The 22,040-nt window shown below is 43.5% G+C and overlaps 1 protein-coding gene across 2 annotated transcripts; it reads right to left on the bottom strand.

Moving 5' to 3' along the window:
* Positions 1-8,822: 8,822 nt before the first annotated feature.
* On the bottom strand, positions 8,823-21,531 carry LOC142057760 (granulocyte-macrophage colony-stimulating factor receptor subunit alpha-like). Of its 2 annotated transcripts, none has more exons than XM_075094429.1 (9): positions 21,447-21,531; positions 16,940-17,093; positions 16,672-16,847; positions 15,812-15,951; positions 13,056-13,091; positions 11,381-11,519; positions 10,716-10,803; positions 10,063-10,144; positions 8,823-9,097 (listed from the first exon to the last, which is right to left on the bottom strand). In XM_075094429.1, the coding sequence occupies exons 1-9, from the start codon at positions 21,469-21,471 to the stop codon at positions 9,032-9,034; spliced, it is 906 nt and encodes a 301-aa protein (XP_074950530.1). In that variant the 5' UTR covers positions 21,472-21,531; the 3' UTR covers positions 8,823-9,031. The 2 variants fall into 2 exon arrangements, with proteins under 2 accessions (XP_074950530.1, XP_074950534.1); XM_075094433.1 differs by lacking the exon at positions 10,716-10,803 and adding an exon at positions 10,560-10,651.
* Positions 21,532-22,040: the final 509 nt, after the last annotated feature.

Genomic DNA, 22,040 nt, shown 5'->3' with positions numbered 1-22,040 from the left:
GCACCCCAGGTAAAGCCCAACACTCCCACTCTGAAGATCTCCCAAGCCTGTACAGCAGGCAGCAGAGGAGCAGCGTGCTCTCTGCTGCTCCCTCAGACTATGCACCTCTGTAACAAAATGAGGAAGTCCGGCTTTTGAGATTTTGAGGTTTGGCTACTTTTTGTTTTTCAACTGGAATATACTGCAGCAGAACAACCCAAACAGCCCACAAGGACAGTGATGTCACCACAGACCAAGGAACTCTCTACAATCCAGGGGATTTCTTTGCTTGTCTATATTTAAGGCAAGTCCTGCCCTGAGGCTTTCAAAAATGAAAATTAAAAAATTAAAAATTAAAAAACTGCGAGCAAAGATGGTGCTGTTGATGGTGCTACCATAGCCTGTTATCTTTTAAAGGCCATAAAACTAGTGTTGAAATGAGGACTGTCTGACCAGGAGCTGGGAGAGAAATAAGAAGAGAAAGAGAAAGAGAAAGAAGAACAGAAAGAGAAGAGAAAGTTGGGCAGAGACACTAGTGCTGTTTTCCAACTTTTGACTCTACAAGGAGTAGAGTCACAGCAGGAACGTGATTAAAACCAACCTTTCTTAAAAGTCCCGAGAGCTGGAAGAATAATTGATTGCTCCAACAATAGTAGTGCTCACAAGAACTGCCTGGGCATTTTGCTACGTGTGGAATAGTCGCTGGGGGTGACTTAGAAATTAAACTTACGTTTTTAGAAAAGGTACTGCATGGAAGAAGCTTGCAGGACAGGGTGCGGCTGACAGGTGAGAAATCCATTCCATGGAAGTTCCCTAGGCTTGTAGCCTTAGATGTCAGCAATGCCAGGAGAACTTGGTGTACTGACTCTAAGAGGATTTGTCTGGAGGATGGAATGCTGTGGAGACACCGTGGCCAGGCTTTGTGACCATGGAGCTGGTACGCTGCATACTTGGCCAGGCTCTGTGATAAATGGGAACTGGCAGTACCATAGAGCTGGTACACTGCACATTTGCTACCCTGAGTCAACAGACTGTCACGCTTTTGACAAAATGCTGTCCTTTTTACCATTACAATACCAAAACACACCTGCATCCCAAAAGCTACCTGCCTCGAAGGCGCGACCACCCCTCACTGAGTAAAGCAAGGAAATTTTACACCAATAATAATAAGGGTATGTACCACTAGAGTCCCTTAAGCTCCGCCTGAGAGGTAAAAAATAGTATAAATTGCGTCAAGAGAGAAGGGGTGTTGGGGAAGATACCATCGCGTAGCACTCTGACTCCCGGGACAAGTTGGCGGGCTGAGCCCCTCTTCCTGCCCCATTGGGATGCCTTTGGGTAAGATTTGAGCACTTGGCTATACCAAGTGTTTCCCCGGGAAAACTTAGAAACCTCTCTATAGCTTCACTTTAAATCTTCAACGCATTAGAGTCGCTTCACATTTGCTTAACACACTTGTAGCCTAGCAGCGTTACTAATTTTCCTAGTATTTGTGTGTGTCTTGTAACCAGCAATTCTATCACCAGTCATCCAAAGAAACTGTGTATCTGTTGCTTTAATAAATCGTACTATACATTAACCTAGCTGTGATTGTTCTCATTGAATGTGACCTGTCTGGGCAGCTGCCAAATTAGTTACCAACAACAAATACTCTGACGGGTGGTTACATCTACAATCCTTAGAAACTAAACTGCTGATCAAGTCTGAGGCTAAAACTGGACTTAGCTGCCCGTAGACTCCTCTCTGAGAAGGAGTTTAGAAAGCAAGGGGGTCCTGTCTGAACCTCGTGACTCAACGGTAGGGTCTTCCCCAGGCCACTCCTCAGACTCCTACTATGAACACAACAGTATGCCAGTGTCTTACAGCTTTTGCGTAGACCACAAAAACACAAATGGGAGGCAAAGCCTTCTTTTTCACCCTTGCAGCAAGAACTTTCTAGATTTTAGCAAATGTCTTTCTCCTGAGAACAGAAGAACAGCCATAGGAGACCAGAATACAGGACTTCTATCTATGTGAATGCCTGAACCACTTGGTTAGAAGCTTATATAGCCTGACCATCCTTTCCCAGTGAGTGTTAAATTGGGCCTTGGCCAAGGGATGGGAAAGGAGTACCTTTACTCCACTCCTACTCTCACCTCCACTGCCTCATGGACAGGATTTCTGGTGTTCTTATCAGGGCACTAGTAGTGAATTCCAGATCTCGGAATGGCTTTGCAGCCTCAGCAGCTTTTGCAGTGAAAGCAGTGGGGTGGTAATGGGTGAACCAATGGTCATGATCATTGTGAGTGAAGCAGGATGGAGAGGATCCAGTAGACTCTGTCTATTCATTCCCCTTAGATTAAAGTAACCTTTGGCTTTAGTTGGCCACTTCTCATGAAGGTGCTTCTATCTTCTGGCAGTTAAACAGAAGGCTGCTTCTCTGATTGTGTTTTAAAAAACTATTCAAAGCAAATTGTTAATGAAAACTTATTTAGAAACAAAAATGTCATAGAAAAAAGACTGGTTTCAAAGATGGCCTCTTGGAAGTCATCTGTTCTAGTGGAATTTTATCAGCCTGAGAGAAGTTTATCTTCCAGGAGGCAATTTCAGCCGCATGAAATGATTTTAACCATCCTGAGACCTGCTGGATGGGCAAAATGCAGGATACAAGCAAGCCAGGGGAATTGCAGTGATCATCAGGAACCATATTTTGGTACAGGTGCTGGACAAGACAACAACAGGAGGTACTCAGCCAGGTTTGCAACTCATCAAAGAAGAACTGATCATGCATATGACAGTAATGGGCAGTGTAGACTGCAAGGATCATGATGTGGTAGATTTTAAGCTCCTGAGAGAAAGGAGGAAGGCAAATAGCATACTATTTAAGTTGGATATTGTTGTCGTTTAGCCAGCAACTCACAGCCGCTTGCTCACTCCCCCACTGGTGGGATGGGGGAGAGAATCAGAAGGGTAGAACCCATGGGTTGAGATAACAGTTTAATAATTAAAATAAAACAATAATAACAACAACAATAATAATGCAATGAGAAGGAGAATAATGAGAGAGGCAAAACACAGGCCTGGGGGTAGGGAAGGGGGAATGAACAACCAAAACAGCACATGACACAGCCACTTACTGCCCACCAACCCGACGCTGCCAGTCCCCAAGCCACAACTGCCACCCCCCCACCCCGCCATCTCCCCCAGTTAATATACTGGTCATGGCGTCACATGGTATGGAACATCCCCTTGGCCAGTCAGGGTCAGCTGTCTTGGCTGTGGCCCTGCCCCTCCCGGCCTCTTGCCCACCTGGCAGAGCACGGGAAGCTGGAAAGGACCCTGACTACTATAGGCACTACTTAGCCGCTACTTAAGAGCAACTAAAGCATCAATGTGCCATCGGCACTTTACCAGCTACAGTGAAGAGAATTAACTCTATCCCAGCCAAAACCAGCACAGATATCATGAGAACAGATTTCAGGTTGCTTAGGGCAGGATAGGACCTGAGATCCAGTGCTCTGCCCATTTTTCAGCCCTCAACTGAGAGACTGGCAGTAATTCAGAGACTCCCACTATGGATGTGCTGGACTGAAGTCTCCTGCCAGTAGCTTGGGTTTAGCCTCCAGCACATCTTTCCTGTTCTTTCCTGTGTTTTGGGTACCACGACACAGACACAGCCCATCCCTTGCAGTCCCAAGTAACCTCTCTGAACAGCTCATGACATAGAATCACAGAATCATAGAATTTTTAAGGTTGGAAAAGACCTCTAGGATCATCAAGTCCAACTGTCAACTCAACACTACCATGTCTCCTAAACCATGCCCTGAAGTGCCACATCTACATGTCTTTTAAATACCTGCAGGGACAGTGACCCCACCACCTTCTGGACAGCCTCTTCCCTGTAGAAATTTTTCTTACTATTAAATATAAACCTCCCCTGATGCAGCTTGAAGCCATTTCCTCTTGTTCTATCTCTAGTAACTTGGGAGAAGAAACCAACACCCACCTCGCTACCCCTCATTTCAGGTAGTTGTAGAGAGCGATAAGGTCTCCCCTCAGCCTCCTCTTCTCCAGGCTAAACAACCCCAGCTCCCTCAACCTCTCCTCATAAGACCTGCTTTCCAGACCCTTCAAAGTTTTGTTGCCCTTCTCTGGACACGCTCCAGCACCTCAATGTCTTTCTTGTAGTGTGGGGCCCAAAAATGAACACAGCACTTGAGGTGCGGCCTCATCAGTGCCGAGTACAGGGGCACCATCACTTCCCTACTCCTGCTGGCCACACTATTCCCGATATAAGCCAGGATGCTGTTGGCCTTCTTGGCCACCTGGGCACACTGCTGGCTCATGTTCAGGTGGCTGTCAACCAGCACCCCCAGGTCCTTCTCCACCAGGCAGCTTTCCAGCCACTCTTCCCCAAGCCTGTAGCGTTGCATGGGGTTGTTGTGACCCAAGTGCAGGATCCAGAACTTGGCCTTGTTAAATATCATCCAGTTGGCCTCAGCCAATTGATACAGCCTGTCCAGGACCTTCTGAAGAGCCTTCCTACCCTCATGCAGATCAATACTCCCACCCAACTTGGTGTCATCTGCAAACTTATTGAGGGCACACTCAATCCCCTCATCCAGATCGTTGATAAAGATGTTAAATAAGACTGGCCCCAGCACTGAGCCCTGGGAAACCCCGCTCGTGACCAGCCACCAACTGGATTTAGCTCTGTTCACCACAACTCTCTGCGCTTGGTCATCCAACCAGTTTTTTACCCATCGAAGGGTACACCCATCCAAGCTACGAGCCACCAGCTTCTCTAGGAGGGTACTGTGGGAGACAGTGTCAAAGGCTTTGCTGAAGTCCAGGTAGACAACAATCACAGCCTTTCCCTCATCCACTAGGTGTGTCACCTGGTCATAGAAGGAGATCAGGTTGGTCAGGCAGGACCTGCCTTTCATCAGGCCATGCTGTCTGGGCCTGATCCCCTGGTTGTCCTGCACTTGCCTAGTGAGTGCACTCAAGATGATCTGCTCCATAATCTTCCCCAGTAGCAAGGTCAGGCTGAAAGGCCTGTAGTTCCCCGGATCCCTCTTCCAGCCCTTCTTGTAGATGGGTGTCACACCGGCAAGCCTCCAGTCATCTGGGACCTCCCCTGTTAACCAGGACTGTTGATAAGTGATGGAGAGTGGCTTGGCGAGCTCCTCTGCCAGCTCCCTCTGTACTCTTGGGTGGATCCCCTCCGGCCCCATAAACTTGTGAGTGTCCGGGTGGCTCAGCAGGTCATGAACTGCTTCTTCCTGGATTATGGGGGTTTGTTCCACTCCCCATCCCTGCCTTCCAGCTCAGGGGGCTGAATGCCCCAGGAATAACTGGTCTGACGGTTAAAGACTGAGGCAAAGAAGGCATTTAGTACCTCGGCCTTTTCCTCATCCTTGGTGGCAATGTTCCCCTCCGCGTCCAATAGAGGATGGAGATTCTCCTTGGTTCTCTTTTTGTTGTTAATGTATTTGTAAAAAGATTTTTTTTTTTGTTATCCCTTACAGCAGTGGCCAGGCTGAGTTCTATCTGGGCTTTTGCTTGTCTAATTCTCTCTCTGCAAGACCTAATGAGATCTCGGTACTCTTCTTGAGCTGCCTGCCCCTTCTTCCAAACGTGGTCAACTCTCCTTTTTTTCCTGAGCATCAGCAGAAGCTCCCTGTTCACCCAGGCCACTTGTCTTCCCCCACTGGTTCGACTTGTGGCACTTGGGGACAGCCTGCTCCTGGGCCTTCAGGACTTCCTTCTTGAAGAAAGCCCTTCAGGACTTCCTCCCAAGGGGATCTCCCAAGCAGTGCCCTGAACAGGCCAAAATCTGCCCTCTGGCAGTCCATAGTAGTGGTTCTGCTGACCCCCCATCTTACTTCACCAAGAATTGAGAACTCAATCATATCATGGTTGCTAAGCCCAAGACTGCCCACGACTGCCACGTCTCGCATCAGTCCTTCTCTGTGAACAGGAGGTCAAGTGGGGCACCTCCCCTGGAAGGCTCACTTACCAGCTGTGTGAGGAAGTTATCTTCCACACACTCCAGGAACCTCCTAGACTGTTTCCTCTCTGCTGTGTTGTATTTCCAGCAGACATCTGGTAAATTGAAGTCCCCCACTAGATCAAGAGCAACTGATTGTGATACTTCCACCAGCTGCTTGTAGAACACTTCGTCTACATCTTCAATCTGGTTGGACGGTCTATAACAGACCCCCAGCAGGATATCTGCATTGTTGGCCTTCCACCTCATCCTTACCCACAAGCACTCAACCTTATCGTCACAATCACTAAGCTCTATACAATCAAAACACTCCCTAACATACAGAGCCACCCCACTGCCTCTCCTTCCTTGACTATCCCTTCTGAAGGGCTTATAGCCATCCACTGCAGCACTCCAGTCGTAAGAGTCATCCCACCATGTCTCTGTGATCATGACTAAGTCATAGCTATTCCACTGCACAAGGGCTTCCAGCTCCTCCTGTTTGTGCCCATGCTGCGTGCATTGGCGTAGATGTACTTGAGCTGGGATATCGGTTTCACCCCCAGCCGTGGCACACTGCCCCTGGGCTCCTCTCTAGTGGGCCTGGCTATACCCCATTCCCCCTTCAAACCCAGTTTAGAGCACTCTCGATGAGCCCCGCCAACTCATGTGCAAGAATCCCTTTCCCCCTTTGGGTTAGGTGAACTCCATCTGCCACCAGCAGATGCGGTGCCATGTAAACCGCCCCGTGATCAAAAAAACCCAAAATTCCACTGATGGCACCAGCCTCTGAGCCACATGTTAATCAGATGAGTTTTCCTGTTCCTTTCAGTATTATTCTTCCCTGCCACTGATGGGATTGGGGAAAATGCTGCCTGCGCTCCCAGTCCTTTGGCTAGTCACCCCAGTGCCCTGAAGTCCCTTTTGATTGCTCTTGGGCTTCTCTCTGCAACCTCATCACTGCCCACCTGCACAACCAATAGCGGGTAGTAATCAGAGGGCCGTACCAGACCAGGGAGTTTCCTAGTAACATCTCTGACCCGAGCCCCAGGGAGGCAGCAGGCTTCTCTGTGGGACGGGTCTAGCTGGCATATTGGGCCCTCTGTCCCCCTCAGAAGGGAATCACCTACATCTTTCACCTTTGCCCTGGCACGCAATCTACTACGCCAGAGGTGTCCTTGCATACCTCACAGACCCAGGTCTCAGTGCCCTCTGCCACCACTTGCTTCCTCCTGACCTTGCAGATCTCATCTGCTGCAGGACCTCCCTTGGTGTCTGTCTGCCGGAGCCCAGTTCACAGTATGGGATGGCTCAAGGCATGCCTCCCTCTAGCCAGGGCTCTACTCCATACGAGTGAAACTCCCATAGGAAGCTCTGTTTTGATGAGGGCAACTAGCTCCAGCTCCTGAGTTTAAGGGCCACTATACTGAATTTTTTCATCTGGCACAGTCTTTTCCTAACCTCGGCAGCACCTCTTCTGTTTTGCAGGGATTCAGTTTACCAGAATGTTCAAATCACTCGAGGCATTCCCCTGTGCTGGAGTCTGTCCTACGGTTTTGGTTTGGTTTTATTCTGGCAGAAATGCAGAAAAAAAGATCAAGCCAATTTCAGAAGAAGTAATTTTAGGAGCCTAAGGTAAATCTTTGGAAAAGCCAGTCAGGAACAGAATTGCCTAGTATGCACGGGCGATCTTTAGTGTTTATTCTGTAGAGACACTCTCCAAGTGATGTCGACATGAGGAAAAAACAGAACATTTGCAACAGCAGCATTAGTAAACTTAGTCGTTGTAACCATGTAGCCCTGTAACATGCTAGTAACAGGCTATAAACTTCGTAATGAGTTTGCAAGGCCTCAGGGCTGAAGTTTGTCAGGCTTGCTCTGCTTGGACTTTTCTTGATATGCTTGTAGTTTTCTTTGACCATGTGCCCATCGCTAATTTGTTTTACTTTTGCTTTCCTTTGTATGTTAGCACTAAGGTTTTACAACTCTAGTGCACCGATACAGACATAGATATACCGATATAGATGACAGTAGAGGCCTTTAGAAGTGGAGGCACACGGATATGCCGTAGACGTGTAGAGGCATGGGGCTGGGTAAGAGGTGGGACACAGGCATGGCAATGGGGACTTCATGGCTATAAAAGGCCTCTAACCCCTGGTTTTCCCAATCTAAATAACCCATCCACCGAAGCACAATGTGTGATTAGCCTCCAGATTGGTGGTTTTGCCTCATATCTCCTTACTAATTGGAGGATTCTGTTTTGTCCAGGTGTTATAAAACCACACAACCAGCCTGTACCACTTACAGCTAGCAAGTGGCAGGCTTCTGTCGGAGAGTTCAGAAGGTCAATTTCCAACATTTCCCACCCCACACACATACACATAATTATCTGCTACCTGTTAGCAGTCACATTTTCAGCTATGTTTTCATCTACCACAGGTATGAAGTGATGAAAAGTGGGAGTAAATTTTTTGTTTCGTAAATGGCTGTGAGCAACATCTAGGGCATGCTGTGCTGAAGGCTGTAGCAACAGAGTTTGAAAGCAACAAATAGAATTATGAGAAAATGCCTCCTGAACTCTTCAACTATATTCATTTTGTATGAGTAAATGATCATTTTAAGAGGTTTAATCTTGGCCAGTTGTCAGTGGGTTTTCATACAGATGACAAGTTTTTATTCCTGATCACAATCTCAGTGCAGCTGTACTTCTCCCAGGGCAGCGGACCACTGGAGATCCTGTATAAGCCCCTTAAGTTTGGTTGTACTTGTTTTATTCTTTTGCGTGGTGTTGAAAAGCGGTATAATAACTTCCAAAGCACTACTGAAATGTTTTTGCTGAAACGTTGCAAGAATACTCATCATAAGAAGAATGAAAAATAGTCCAAACAACTGAAATTCTTTATGGAAAATGCAATCAAATACAAATAAGCTTTTAAAGATAGGCTCTTGGGGAATTGTCTCTACAGGCAATGCTATTGTCTCTGCTTGCAAGAAGGAGAAAATGTGTAAAGCCTGTAAATGACTATCAATAAGATATTTATATTTGAAAAAATTCAAGTTCCTTGTTTCACTTGCGTGCTGTTAAGCCACTTCTTCAATAATTATTTCTTCAGTTTCATGCTTTATTAATTGATTCTTATAGTCTGTCTATTAAAGGAAGAACAAAACATTTCATTAGTGTTTCATGCATGAGATTAGCCATGAGTTTACGATTTTCCTGTTATTCAGAGAGTTGTTAGCTAGTATATAGAATCTAGAAGCTGTAGTGGGACTCTGGCAATGTGAGGACTGAAGTAGACATGTCTAGGTCTTCCCTCTGTGACAAACTCCCCAAAGAGGAGCAAAAGACTTTTCAACTCAAAACGAGAAGGCTCATCTTTTTAAATGTAGGAAAGTTAACGTGATGAAGGAACAGAAAGTAAAAGGATTTATAAAGGCTCACCAGTGATCCAGTGTGTCCTTGTAGAGACATTCTTGCTTCCAGACCTGGCTGTAGCCATCTTAAAGAATTTCAGCAAATTGCAGCAAACTTTGCAAATGCTCTCTAGATAGACTGCTCCCTTCTGTTACTTGCAATGTCTGTCTGTTCCTTCTTCTCGCCAGTGTCTTCAGCTCTCCACATAAGATAGAACCTCTCAGCTCTCTGCTCTACTTTTGTGCTTACTGCACCCTAGAAACTTTTCCTCCTTCAGCATCACTGCCAAAAACTAACATGGGTCTCAACATCTGCTATGGCACAACTGGTTTTGGCCAGCAGTAGATTTATTTGCCCCTTCTCTTCCCAAGGCTGACCAACAGTCTGATTCTGCGTTATTATTGGGCTGAGAAGTTTAAGATCAGTGCTATGCTAGTGATAGCATATGGCTTGTAGGAAGAGCAGGGTGAAATTTTGTATTTTGTCCAATACTCCAGGTAGAGAGATGATGAGGGTTTCAGAATGGAAAAGGAGAAAAAGAATTATTGCGTATGGACCTTCTCCTCCAATACCCCAAGAACAAGAAAGAAAACATATCCTTGCTTCTGTGGATCTTTCTGACACTTAGGTAATACCTTTGAGACTGCAATGGATCCTTACTTCCAAAAAATTTCAGGCAAATGGAAGGAAAACGTACCTGGAAATCTATTGGAGAGATATCATGGAATGGGTCTCTTGGCTGTGGTACTGTAGCAGACGTTTTTTTCAAATAAATCCTTCTACAATGGCAAAAAGTGTTGGTGAAGAAAAGACCGTATGTGAACGTATGAAGACATGCTATATAATAATGCTTCTGAGGTATTATTTTGTTCCTCTAAGAGAAAAGTAGCGAAAAAAAAAAAAACCAAACTAAAAATTATGTAGGCTGAGTACAATGGTATAATTTCATTGCTCAGAATTTGGATGATAATAATTTACTTTATGACTTATTAAAGAATCATAGGAAGTTGCTTTTTAAGTATCTGAAAGGGAAATATCCTCAAAACAAGGAAACAATTTCATGCCATTCTACATTGCAGGGTCTGTTGGCAGGAAAGCAGCACTGATATAAAGCCTTGCCCTAGTAAATGGAAAGCATTATGTTATATTGATCAGATGGGTAAGAAGTTTGGGAATCAGAAATATAGAGCCTACTTGAGGAGCATCCAGCAGGTCATGGTTCCTGCTATAGTTCAGTGTCAATTTTCTCCCTCCCTCCTCTCCTTTAAAAGGAGGCCAGAAATTTTCTGTTGGGGAAAGAGGTGTTATTACAACGACAGAATAAAAATTGTGCAAAGAAATAAGGCTTACACTGCGCAGAGAATAAGTACGAGACTTGCTACCACCACTGGTGTCAGAAATAACGTATATGATGAAGTAGATCTAAGCTGTTCTTTTCCTGAAAGACAAGCAATCATCAAAGTGTTGACTGACATGATATGACAGAACAGGAATGATTGCATAGCTATGTGCAATCTGCTTCGCACGACAGTGTCAAGCACTGGTATGAAGTGGCTTCTTCCTTAGCTTAGCACCTCTGTGTCCTGTAACATGTAAAGGAACGAGATGGATGGAAGTATGTGGACTGTCTATGGTAATCTGAGACCTTACCGAGCATTTTGGGAGGAACTGAGGCCTAGAGAGTTCTTCAGAATCCAAGGTGGCCAAAAGTAACAGGAGAAAAGAGAAGTTTATAAAACCAGAAGTAGAAATGAAAGAAGGAAAAGAGCTGGGAACAGACCTTGAAAAGGTCTGCTTTATTCACTGTCTCCTTGCAAGAAGCACACACTCTCACACCAGAATGCTCGGAGACCTCCCTCACATTAAGAGATATGCCGATTCTTTGCTCCTTTTCATCCTAGCACATTAATGTGTAAATATCAATGTGTTGATACCTGTAAGTATGAAGTAATAAATGAGGCAGACAATTAATAACTGAGGGAGAGCTAAGTCAAGGAGGTGATTTTCACTCTTACCAAACTCTACGGGTGTACTCCACTCTCCCCAGCTTCTGCTCACTAAACAATTATTGTCAGTCGCTCTGATTTTGACGCTGTACCTTTTTCCTGCACTGAAGCTCCCAAATATGTAGGAGTTTCCTGAGACGTTTCTTTCCTAAATACAAAACAACTAGACTGAGAACTTTTTATTCACTAGATGTACAGATGTTAAGAATGAATCAGGTTCATTTAATGATGCAGGAGATTACAAAAGATTTTACGCATCCTTCTGTGAACTAGTCATTCTCTCTAGTCTCACCAGACTAGAGCGAAACAACAAATAGAAAATTATGCCTTAATAAATTAGCTTGTTCCATCCTAATTCCTTTTGTTTGAACATTTCTGTTACTGGTGTTGTGAAGATGAAACCTGCAGTATTCTTCCCTGGCTCCTTAGCCTCTGCTAAACAATGGGACTTTTTGGGAAAAGAAAAAAAAAGTTTATTTTCAGTCTGTGAATGTTTCATTCTACTGTAAGATAATTCTTTAAAGATCTGGCATTTCCTTACCACGGAAATTTTTAAAACTGAAGCAGAGTTTAACAGCCAGATTAAACAGAAGGGAAAAATTTGACATATATTGAAATCCTTCTCAGAAGAATATTAAGCTTCCTTGTAAACATGAATTTCTTTTTCCTTCTTTATACTGGCTTAATCTTCCAGGTGATATTTTCTTGCATCCTGCATCTCAACCCCTTCCAGAGACCATTATAAAGAAAAAATTTCGTCACATTTTGTGTGTCTAAGTGTAATGTGGCATTATCATCCACATTTATACATATAAATGGATGTGTGTTCCATCAAAAAGGGCATCACCAGCAGAGAGAAAGAAGTCCTTATCCACTCTACTCAGCGCTTGTCAGGCCACACCTGGAGGACTGTGCACAGTTCTGGTCCCCGCTGCACAAAAAGGATGTGGACAGGCTGGAAGGGGTCCAGAGAAGGGCCACCAAGACAATCAGAGGACTGGGAAGCCTGCCGTACGAGGATAGGCTGGGAGAACTGGGTTTGTTCAGCCTTGAGAAAAGGAGGCTCAGAGGGGATCCCATCACCATGTACCAGTACTTAAGGGGTAGCTGCAAAGAAGATGGAGACTCCCTTTTGACACGGAGTCCCATGGAGAGGACAAGGGGGAATGGACACAAGTTGCTCTTGGGGAGATTCCGATCGGACACGAGAGGGAAATTTTTCACAGTGGGGACAGTCACCATTGGAATAATCTCCCCAGGGAAGTGGTTGACTCGGCCACGTTGGACACCTTCAAGAGTCGTCTGGACAGGGTGCTGGGCCATCTTGTCTCGACTGTGCTCTTCCCAGAAGGGTTTGGCTAGATGCTCCCTGAGGTCCCTTCCAACCTGTGTGATTCTGTGATTCATATGAATTTGGTAGGAAGTACAAGAGACTATAAAATGGAAGATTTTGTGACTTGCATAGAAGTAATATGAAGTTCCACATGTGCAGCTATTTTTTTGTACCATGTTTTATAAATAACAGTTTAAAAGTTTGAGTTTAGGAAAATTGTCAATAAAGAGCATATATAGTATACTGAAACTGGTAGTGTGAATCCAAAACAATTTGATTGGAGGATGCTCTGATAGAAGTGGCATTTCAATCCAGCATAAACGTTAGATTAATACAGTAATAAAGACTTACTGTTTTAGATGTCGTGTTGATGTTCTCAGGATCAGCCTAGCAACAAAAGATAATGACAGTATTTATGATTGTTCTCTTTGTTACTGTGTAATAAGAGGTTCTGCCTTATGAATGTTTGATTTGCAGGGGAAAAAAAAAGTACGTTTAATATTTTAAAGGTGTTCTTTTAAAGGCTGTGAAGTTAAGCTGTTTGTACTGGGTTTGCACAGCAGGGTTTTGCTAGTGCCGGGGCTACAGGGGTGGCTTCTGAGAGAGGCTGCTAGAAGCTTCCCCCATGTCCAACAGAGCCAGTGCCAGCCAGCTCCAAGATGGACCCACTGCTGGCCAAGGCCGAACCCATCAGCGATGGTGGTAGCGCCTCTGGGATAAGGTATTTAAGAAGGGGGGAAAAAAACCTGTGCAACTGCAGCTGGAGAGAGAAGTGAGAATATGTGACAGAAACAACCCTGTAGACACCAAGATCAGTGAAGAAGGAGGGGCAGGAGGCACCAGAGCAGAGATTCCCCTGCAGCCTGTGGTGAAGACCATGGCGAGCCAGGCTGATCCCCTGCAGCCCATGGAGGTTAATGATGAAGCAGATATCCACCTGCAGCCCGTGGAGGACCCCACGCCAGAGCAGGTGGATGTGTGAAGGAGAGGCTGTGACCCCCTGGGAAGCCCATGTTGGAGCAGGCTCTTGGCAGGACCTGTGGACCCATGGAGAGAGGAGCCCACGCTGGAGCAGGTTTGCTGGCAGGACCTGTGACCCCGTGGGGGACCCACGCTGGAGCAGTCTGTTCCTGAAGGGCTGCACCCTGGGGAAGGGACCCACGCTGGAGCAGTTCGTGAAGAACTGCAGCCTGTGGGAAGGACTCACTTTGAAGAAGTTTGTGGAGGACTCTTTCCCATGGGAGGGACCCACATTGGATCAGGGGAAGAGTGTGAGAAGTCCTCCTGAGAAGGAGGGAGCAGCAGAGACAACATGTGATGAACTGACAGCAACCCCCATTCCCCATCCCCCTTTGCCACTGTGAGGGAGGAGGTGGAGTATTCAGGAGTAAAGGTAAGCCCAGGAAGAGGGGAGGGGTGGGGGGAAGGTGTTTTAAGATTTAGTTTTTATTTCTGATTATCCTACTCTGACTTGATTGGTAATAAATTAAACAGATTTCCCCAAGTCGAGTATGTTTTGCCTGTGACAGTAACTGCTGAGTGATCTCTCCCTGTCCTTATCTCGACCCATGAGCCTTTCATTATATTTTCTCTCCCCTGTCCAGCTGAGGAGGGGAGTGATAGAGCAGCTTTGGTGGGCACCTGGTGTCCAGCCAGGGTCAACCCACCACACTGTTCTTCCTCTAAAAGGTTTTTCCTCAGCACTGGTTCTCTGAAATACTGTGCCCTTTCAGTTTGTTTGCAGAACTGAGTACCAAATAACTAAATTTTAAAAAGGCTCAAGTTGCCCACCATTTAAAATTATGTTTTACCTGTACAAAACAAAGTATCTAAAAAAATACTAGCGAACTGGAACAATGTCTTTTTCCATTAAAACTTTTGTCTGTGTAGCTTTTACATGCTTAAACATTTAATTAAGCTATGTCATGTCTCCATTTCTTTTACTTTTTGCTGTTGGAATAATGGACTCACAAATGTTTCCACCAATATTTCAAACTTTGTTTTTGATGGTTTTAATACTACTCTCCATATTTATCCAAGTCTTCGGAATACTAGCAGTTCCTGAAGTGGATAACAACGGTATGCAGTCAAGACCTGGCAAATCTGGATATTCTGATCCAATAATCTGACAGAATATTTCTTTTTATTGAAAGACATGGATGGTTCTTTTCACTTTAAGTTAAAAAGTAAGGACATGGGACTCAATAAAATCCCACAATGAACAGATGCTGTATTGCTGCCCCTTACATCTGAATGTGACAGCTGGGGTGCAACCATCCTGACTGTATACGCTGCAGTCTTACTTCAGACATAAACTCCTGAACCTTTTCAGCAACACCATGCTGGTATCAGTAAATGGAGGCAATAGGAGAACAAGGCATGGCTGGATACGAAAAGGGTAGGATGGAAGTTACGGGGGTCCGGGTGGAGATACCTCAAAGTTCCTGCAATACATCCTAACTTACAGGTGCACCTTTGTAATAAAGCATGTGCTACTTCTCTGGACCCAATTTAGTACTACTATAAACCCGACTGAGCAGTCATGATGACTACAAAAAGAAAAAATGCAAAGTGAGTTTGTGAAAGACATGACAAAAGGTGACTGATGGCATAGGAGGCTGCAAAGAGGAAAACCACAGAGCAGAAGTTCCTGACCTAACTTCATCAAAACCAGCACTAGGACTGAAAGACTGCACTGGGGCCCAAACTGCCCTACAGGGACACATAAAATGGGTTGTATCCAATTTAACAGTAGCTTTGATTTCTTTCTTTGTAGTATATTTAAAATTCATCTGATGTAACCTATAACTGTTTATCATAAAGTCATAAAGGTAATATGGTCCATGCTAGAATAACTATTCAGCCTCAGTGTGGGGAATCCCTTGCCCAGTTTCTTTAAGAACCGGGTGTGGACTGAAAATACTCCTTCAGTTTGCTGCCCCTATTTGTGAGTGACAGCCGTCCTCAGCTCACATGCAAGAGGGGCACTACATATCGAAAAGGAGAGATTAGTTAAGCAGGGAAAGAGAACAGGGTGCTGGTTGTATGGTAGTATGTGTGGAAATACAAGCATACCAAATGCTATTAAGAGTCATAATTATTCGTACCTTGTTTTCTATGACAATTTCATATTTGAAACAAGCATATCTTTTCACATGACTTGTGCGAGGTGGTTGCCACCGAATTTCACAACCATGAGAAGCTTCTGTACAATTCACAGTGACATTTAATGGAGGGGTGAGCTTTTCTACAATAATATAACCAGAAATATTATTGATTACTAATTATCTCTCTTCACTCTGCCTTTTTAAAATACAGGTAAGTGTTCAAGCAACTGGTCTAAAAAATTGTAATACAGCTTTACTAGAATTATTATATTCACCCCATATTCTGAAGCAAGACTCCCTGATTTAACGCTCCAGTTGAGGAGCCTGGACTATCAGCAGCAACAGTAGGTAAAAGTAAAAACACAGACAATTTCTTAGATTCTACTGAATTCAACATGCTATCTGTGCAGGTTTGGGGCTTTTTTTGTTGTTGTTTTGTGTTTGTTTTCTTTTTTTTAATTAGCAACAGTGTTAAGGTAATTGGTATTTGTGTGGATGAACAGAATTATGAGGTAATGATACAAAACCAACATCTGGATAGTCCCAGTCAGGCATCCTTAGCTAGTTAATCCCAAAAGATGACACCTTTCTTTCACAGAACATATATTTGACTGAAATATTTCACAACTCTCTGACCTATGATTTCAGATTGTCTTTTAAATTATTTTGGTTTTGTTTGTTCTTATATTTTTGACTTTTGAGCCATCAAGTCTGGGGAAAAGAAAACCAACAAACAACAACAACAACAAAAAACAGTTCTGAGAAGCAGTAGTTTTAAAACGTATGGGTTTTTTTCCAGGAATAAATTCTTCATTCCCTTAGCATAAAACTGCAAATAAAATTGAAAAAAAAATCCTTACCAATTTTGTACAGGATAATCATCTTCTCATATGACCGAATGGTTTGTCCACTTCTAGACACGTTTACCAGGAAATGAGCTTTTGTATTTTCTATTGTCACGTTTTGGAATCTACATCCTGTATGCCTTCCACAATTATCTTCGGTGTAATTCTGGCATTCTGTGAAATCTTCTTTCCTTTACATGACATATTGCATCAGTTAAATATTGACAATGTCACATGTCAGACCAGAAATCAAAATTCCCTAGATTCAAGCAGACCTACTTACCCTGAGGTCGTTGGGTAGAAGAGACCTGAGGTCTTCCAGTACAGGAAATATTGGGTATCTCCTGAAGCAGTCCTGCCCACATCCCAAGTGCAGTTCATGAAGGAAACATTAAAAATGACACAGACGAAATTTTCAATGGCTGTCCCATTCATGCCTGCAAACACAGGAAGAACATCCCATGTCCATTCTGGAAAGACTGTATAATGGTTCAAATCATGCAGATCTCTGCAAACCCTTGTAGTAATTTTTAGCCACCTGATTAGTAAATCCAACTGCATATTGTTTGGGACTTGCAGTTATGTGCTTACTTTAAGATAGCAACGATTTTATTTTGTTGAGCTAGGAGGATAATCTATCAATGTTACAGATGCTGAAGATGCGACTAGGATTTAGCTCTAATCAACTCAGACACAGTGATGTAGTGGAAGCTAATAACAAAGGCAGTCACTGTTGTGCCTTTTGTTTAGATCCCCTGTCTATCTAAGGTCCAGTCTACAGTGGAATGCTACAACCATAAGCCAGGCAAGTTCTCTCTTCCGTGTTTGTCTTAAGTGCTCGGAGCCTTGGTTGGCTTATAAAGGACTAAGGATTTAAAATAACCTGTCCATCACTTTCTTCTGTGTAACAGCTGGGTGATTACAGCCCAAACCTGAGACTGCTTCCTGAAGCTAGCCCCTGCAGAAGTGTCTCAGTAGTGGCATATTGTTTGTTCTTGAATTGAAAACGGTTGCTAATCCATTCTGGCACTTTGAATTCAAGGGTAGTGGGAATTTTGTTTGCAGTGAACTTGGTAGAAGCCAGCCTGAATATCCATGTCGTTAGTGTAAAATCAAGACAGAACTGAAGCAAGAGTTGATAGCTATTCAGGTTGTGTATTCACATGAGGAATGAATTCCTTGTGTGTTTCTTCCCAATCAAAAGGTGAGATCTCCGACAGGAAATAATAATCATGTAGTACCTCTTCTTGACTACTGTCATCATGAATTGAAGGACTGGGTGACAGATTTCCAAGACAGTGATTCACTGAGCTGAAGCACTACAGGTATCACCTTGACTTGTACCTCCCCTGTTCGCCTTGAAACTCCCTACGTGTCTAACAAAGGTTCCCTAACAGGGCTTAGCAACTACCATGTTATGAGACCAAGTGACTGTCTCCTGTCCAACCTCCACTGCAATCCACGTTGGAAGCCTCTTTTTCCTTATGTTCCCACAAGCATCTGACCATATAATTGACAGCACTGATTTCAAAAGAAATGCTGTTATTGAGCAGACCAAAACTTCTGACATCAGGGGATGCTTAGGGTGAAAAGTAGGAGTGAGAAGGCACCAAGCAGGCCTTTGCCTATATGTTCTCTCATCTACCAGTGCCCTATGGACTTGCAAAGGTAGGGGCTACCTCATAGATCACTGTCTTTAGCAGTGCGAGAAAGCCTGATCCACCATTAATTTCCTTATTCTCTTTTGAATCCAATAATTTTTTTTGGCCTCTACCAGATCCCTTGCCAATAGGATGACCAATGGGAGGATTCAAAAGGTCTATTTTCCTTCTGGTTCCTTTCCTCTCTTCAGCTGTAATGTGAGAAAAGGCAATCCTTCTCCAGAAAAGAAGGAATTCAAACAGACTCTTGCACGTAATATTTTTTCATGGCTTGCTCCAGGCAGCTACTGTGCTGTATGGAGGCTCTTGGAACTTCTCTACAGAATTAAGTTGTTGTCGTTTGGGTGTACTACAAGTGTAGGCATGTAATAAATGTGGCTAGAATCACAGTTTTCAGAGGCAAAGGCTGTTATCTAGGAGACCTGACCTAATATGATGTTCTGTGGCTTGGTTACAAAGAAAGCCGGATGACTTAAACCTCATCCCTCAGAACACCTTGGTGGAAGTGTTCACTTCATGCTCATCACACTAGGATTCAGCATGTGCTAGGAGAAATGTTGTCAGGGACAGGACCTTGCAAAGGAGTCTCAAGACTAGCAATCATCTGATTCCTTTGGAAATAAAGAGGAATTCTTCAAGAGACAGCAAAGTTGTCACAGTACTCCTGGATTTCTGGAAAACTTCCTCTCTTCCAAGAGGAAGGTTGAAACTGTTTCAAGAGCTTGGTTCAGCAGCATTTCTGTTGACAGCAGTGTTGGCCTAAACATCCACTGGCCTTCCCCATCCTCCATGGCTCCTTCCTGATTCCATCCTGCCTCCCTGGCTGTGCTAGTGCCATTTCTTGTGGGGTCTCATAGTGAGTAGTTCTGAAGAAGGGATCATCGCTAAAACTAATAAAGCTCTTCCCACCCCAGCAGATTTTTTTTGTTGGTTGGTTGGGTTTTTTTGTTTTGTTTTTTTCATCTCGCTTAGCATTCTTTACCACAAACAATGGAACAAGGTCATCTGAGATGACACTGTGGGTTAGCAACAAAGACCCAGAGGAGAGCTGTCTAAGCTGTTTCTGCTGCTGCAAGAAATGTTGACCCCTATCTAGTTACTGAAGGCACCTAAGCTCTCGGCATATAGTTGCTTATATCCAGCTTAATGCAAATTTATATATATATGTACAACAAAACACTCCTGAGGGTCCAATGATTATGGTACTGTACTGAGGTGATAGACAGCTTTGCTCAGTTCTCTGGTCTGCCACAGATTCACGGTATGAGACAGGGTCAATCAAATCTGTGTACTTCACTTCCTCATTTACAAAAGAAACAGAGAAATTTTCTTCCTGTCAAGAAATTGTGAAGTAAATGCAGCAGTCTGAAGTATGATCACAGGTGCTGTGCAAGGGTCTTAGGGGGATAGGCTTTGTAAAGCCTTTGACAATGCTGCAACTCAAAAGAAAAAAAGGGTTACTCTGGCTTCAAATCAGATCACAACCTGGTTCACATGTGGCCCATCAAGCAGATGAGTTGAGTGGCAACACAGGAAATAGGGTGAAAGGAACTCCTAAAATGGCATTGTGGTCAAGGAAAAAGCAAATGAAACCACATCCTTGGCCTCTTCAGTGATGGCCTCAGTTTTTTATATCCAAGAGAAGCATATAGAGATATACTCAGATGTTCTTAAATTAGCCTAAGTTCTACAGCCAGAACGTTATTCTGCCTATAAAACAGCCATGGTCAGCTGCACAGTGTCATGTTCATACCAACACCAAGCACATGCTGGGAAGATTACTCAGGTATGTGTAAGTTATTTTATTCCCTTTGATGACAGGATTTTTTTCCCAGGTTTTGGGGGGATTCATTTTTCATTTTTTCTTTATTCATCTTACTGTGGATATGCCAAAGAAAACCTAGCAGAGTAGACAAGTATGACTACACCTCCTTTAAGGTTTATTTTTGAGCCTAATATATTCACCCACAGTGTAAGTGTAATATTTCTACTTTTAATTTTAGCAATGCCTGGAACAGAGCTAAGTCTTCATGAGACATTTCTCCCATTATCTCCTGTTATTTCAATGAGACACTGAAATTTTTCTCTTTCCAGTTCATACTTGAGGACTAACTGAATTGTTCCAGTGACTTCTTGCTTAACCACTTGTGGCTTAACCTGAGCCGGTAGCTAAGCACCACCCACCTGCTTGCTCACTCCTCCCCAGTGGGATGGGGGAGAGAATCAGAAGGGTAAAAGTGAGAAAACTTGCGGGTTGAGATAAAGACAGTTTAACGGCTAAAGAAAAGCCGTGCATACAAGCAAAGAAAAACAATTAATTCATTCAGTAGTAGCTGCAGAAAAATATCAAAGAAAAGAAAACTTGTCTCTGCAGTCCTATGTGGTAAAGAGGATTATTAACAAGGAAGGACAGGCTTTTACCTCTGTGCCTTGACCCCAAAAGAATTTTTACTTTTATTCAGTAGTTCTTGAATAGAACTTTTCCCAGCTTTGCCTCTGAAACACTTGGAAAATTATTTTTGTCCAGAGGAATATGTAAGGTAGAATTACTGCTTGCATGTTGGTTGTGCTATTAGGATAAAATTATCCCTACATTCCTGTAACATTTTCAGAGACCTGTGTGTACGTGAAATCTACTTCAACATTAATATTGTATTAAAGAAAAGACACTGGCACACTTACATTCTACTGGTGCCTACATGCAGTACTCCTAAAAGGGATTCACTCTGCATAGTGATTTTGCTCTATGGATGTAAAGAGCTAAAACCTGAACACAGACTGTGCTTTCAAGAGAATATAGAAAGTGACAAGCACTCTTCAATGCTGTAATGCAGGTTTTAACTTAACAAGCAAAATACTGCAATGTGGATGAGGCCATTAATACTGGCAACTCTTCTAATTTTAAAATATTTTTATATAATTAATTTTAGACTGTAGAAAAAATACACCATTAAAATTTTGGATAAGACATTCATCACACAAAAGCATGCATTTGCAGATAGTATCTACCCACAACTTATAGTTATTTTAACAACACTAAAACTAGGAAAAATAACAAAATGCAGTATTTATTTGCCTAGCTTCTTTGGAGTAAAAGTAATCAACAGACAAAGACAAAAGTAAACCTACCTCCTCCCTGAAAACCAGTTTCCATGTGGCAGCTACAGTAATGAGGCAGAAAAAGGACGGAAGCTGTGAATTTGCCTGGGTGGCATATTTTCATGGTGCTTTGACAAACTGATGTCATTATTAAGTTCTTCTGAACTACTCATGGAACAGGGTGTAATCTTACTCATTTCCCTTACCCTGTACTTCTGTAATGTAACCGGGAAAAGCTTGGTTACAGCCATTGTTTTTCTACATGGAGACAAATGGGTCAGAATAGAAAGACACCCTCTTTACCACTTCATTCACATAATTTTCACTCATTTCTGTCACACATTTTTCATACAGGTGTTTGTACAGGGCACAACCTAAAAGGTAGGTGAATGTCCTGAGAGCTTTTGTCATGCAGAGCTTTCCTGTCTATTTCTGAGAGAAGCAATGGCCACGGTGTGGAAGGATTCCTGTGAGTAATGGCTTCACCAGTAGGCTTGGATTTAGCAAATCCCCATGGACAAATGGATGTAGCAGGTGCTCCATTCAAGAATTTTGATGTGCTGGGGCTAATGATTTTAAAATAAAAGAGGGTAGATTTAGACCAGATCTAAGGAATAAATGTAT

The sequence above is a fragment of the Phalacrocorax aristotelis genome, chromosome 1 (genome assembly GCF_949628215.1).
Source record: "Phalacrocorax aristotelis chromosome 1, bGulAri2.1, whole genome shotgun sequence".
In the NCBI taxonomy this organism is placed as follows: domain Eukaryota; kingdom Metazoa; phylum Chordata; class Aves; order Suliformes; family Phalacrocoracidae; genus Phalacrocorax; species Phalacrocorax aristotelis.
The sequence above is the reverse complement of the archived record's forward strand: the minus strand, read 5'-3'. Positions and strand labels throughout refer to the sequence as shown.

Bases quoted from the DNA above. Each gene is read 5' to 3' on its own strand.
- LOC142057760 (XM_075094429.1), bottom strand. From the start codon at position 21,471: ATGGAAACTGGTTTTCAGGGAGGAG. The intron at 15,952-16,671 runs GTAAGGATTTTT...ATATTATTGTAG, and splicing joins GATTATCCTGTACAAAATTG to AAAAGCTCACCCCTCCATTA. The intron at 10,804-11,380 runs GTAAGAGTGAAA...CTTGTCTTTCAG, and splicing joins GAGTACACCCGTAGAGTTTG to GAAAAGAACAGCTTAGATCT.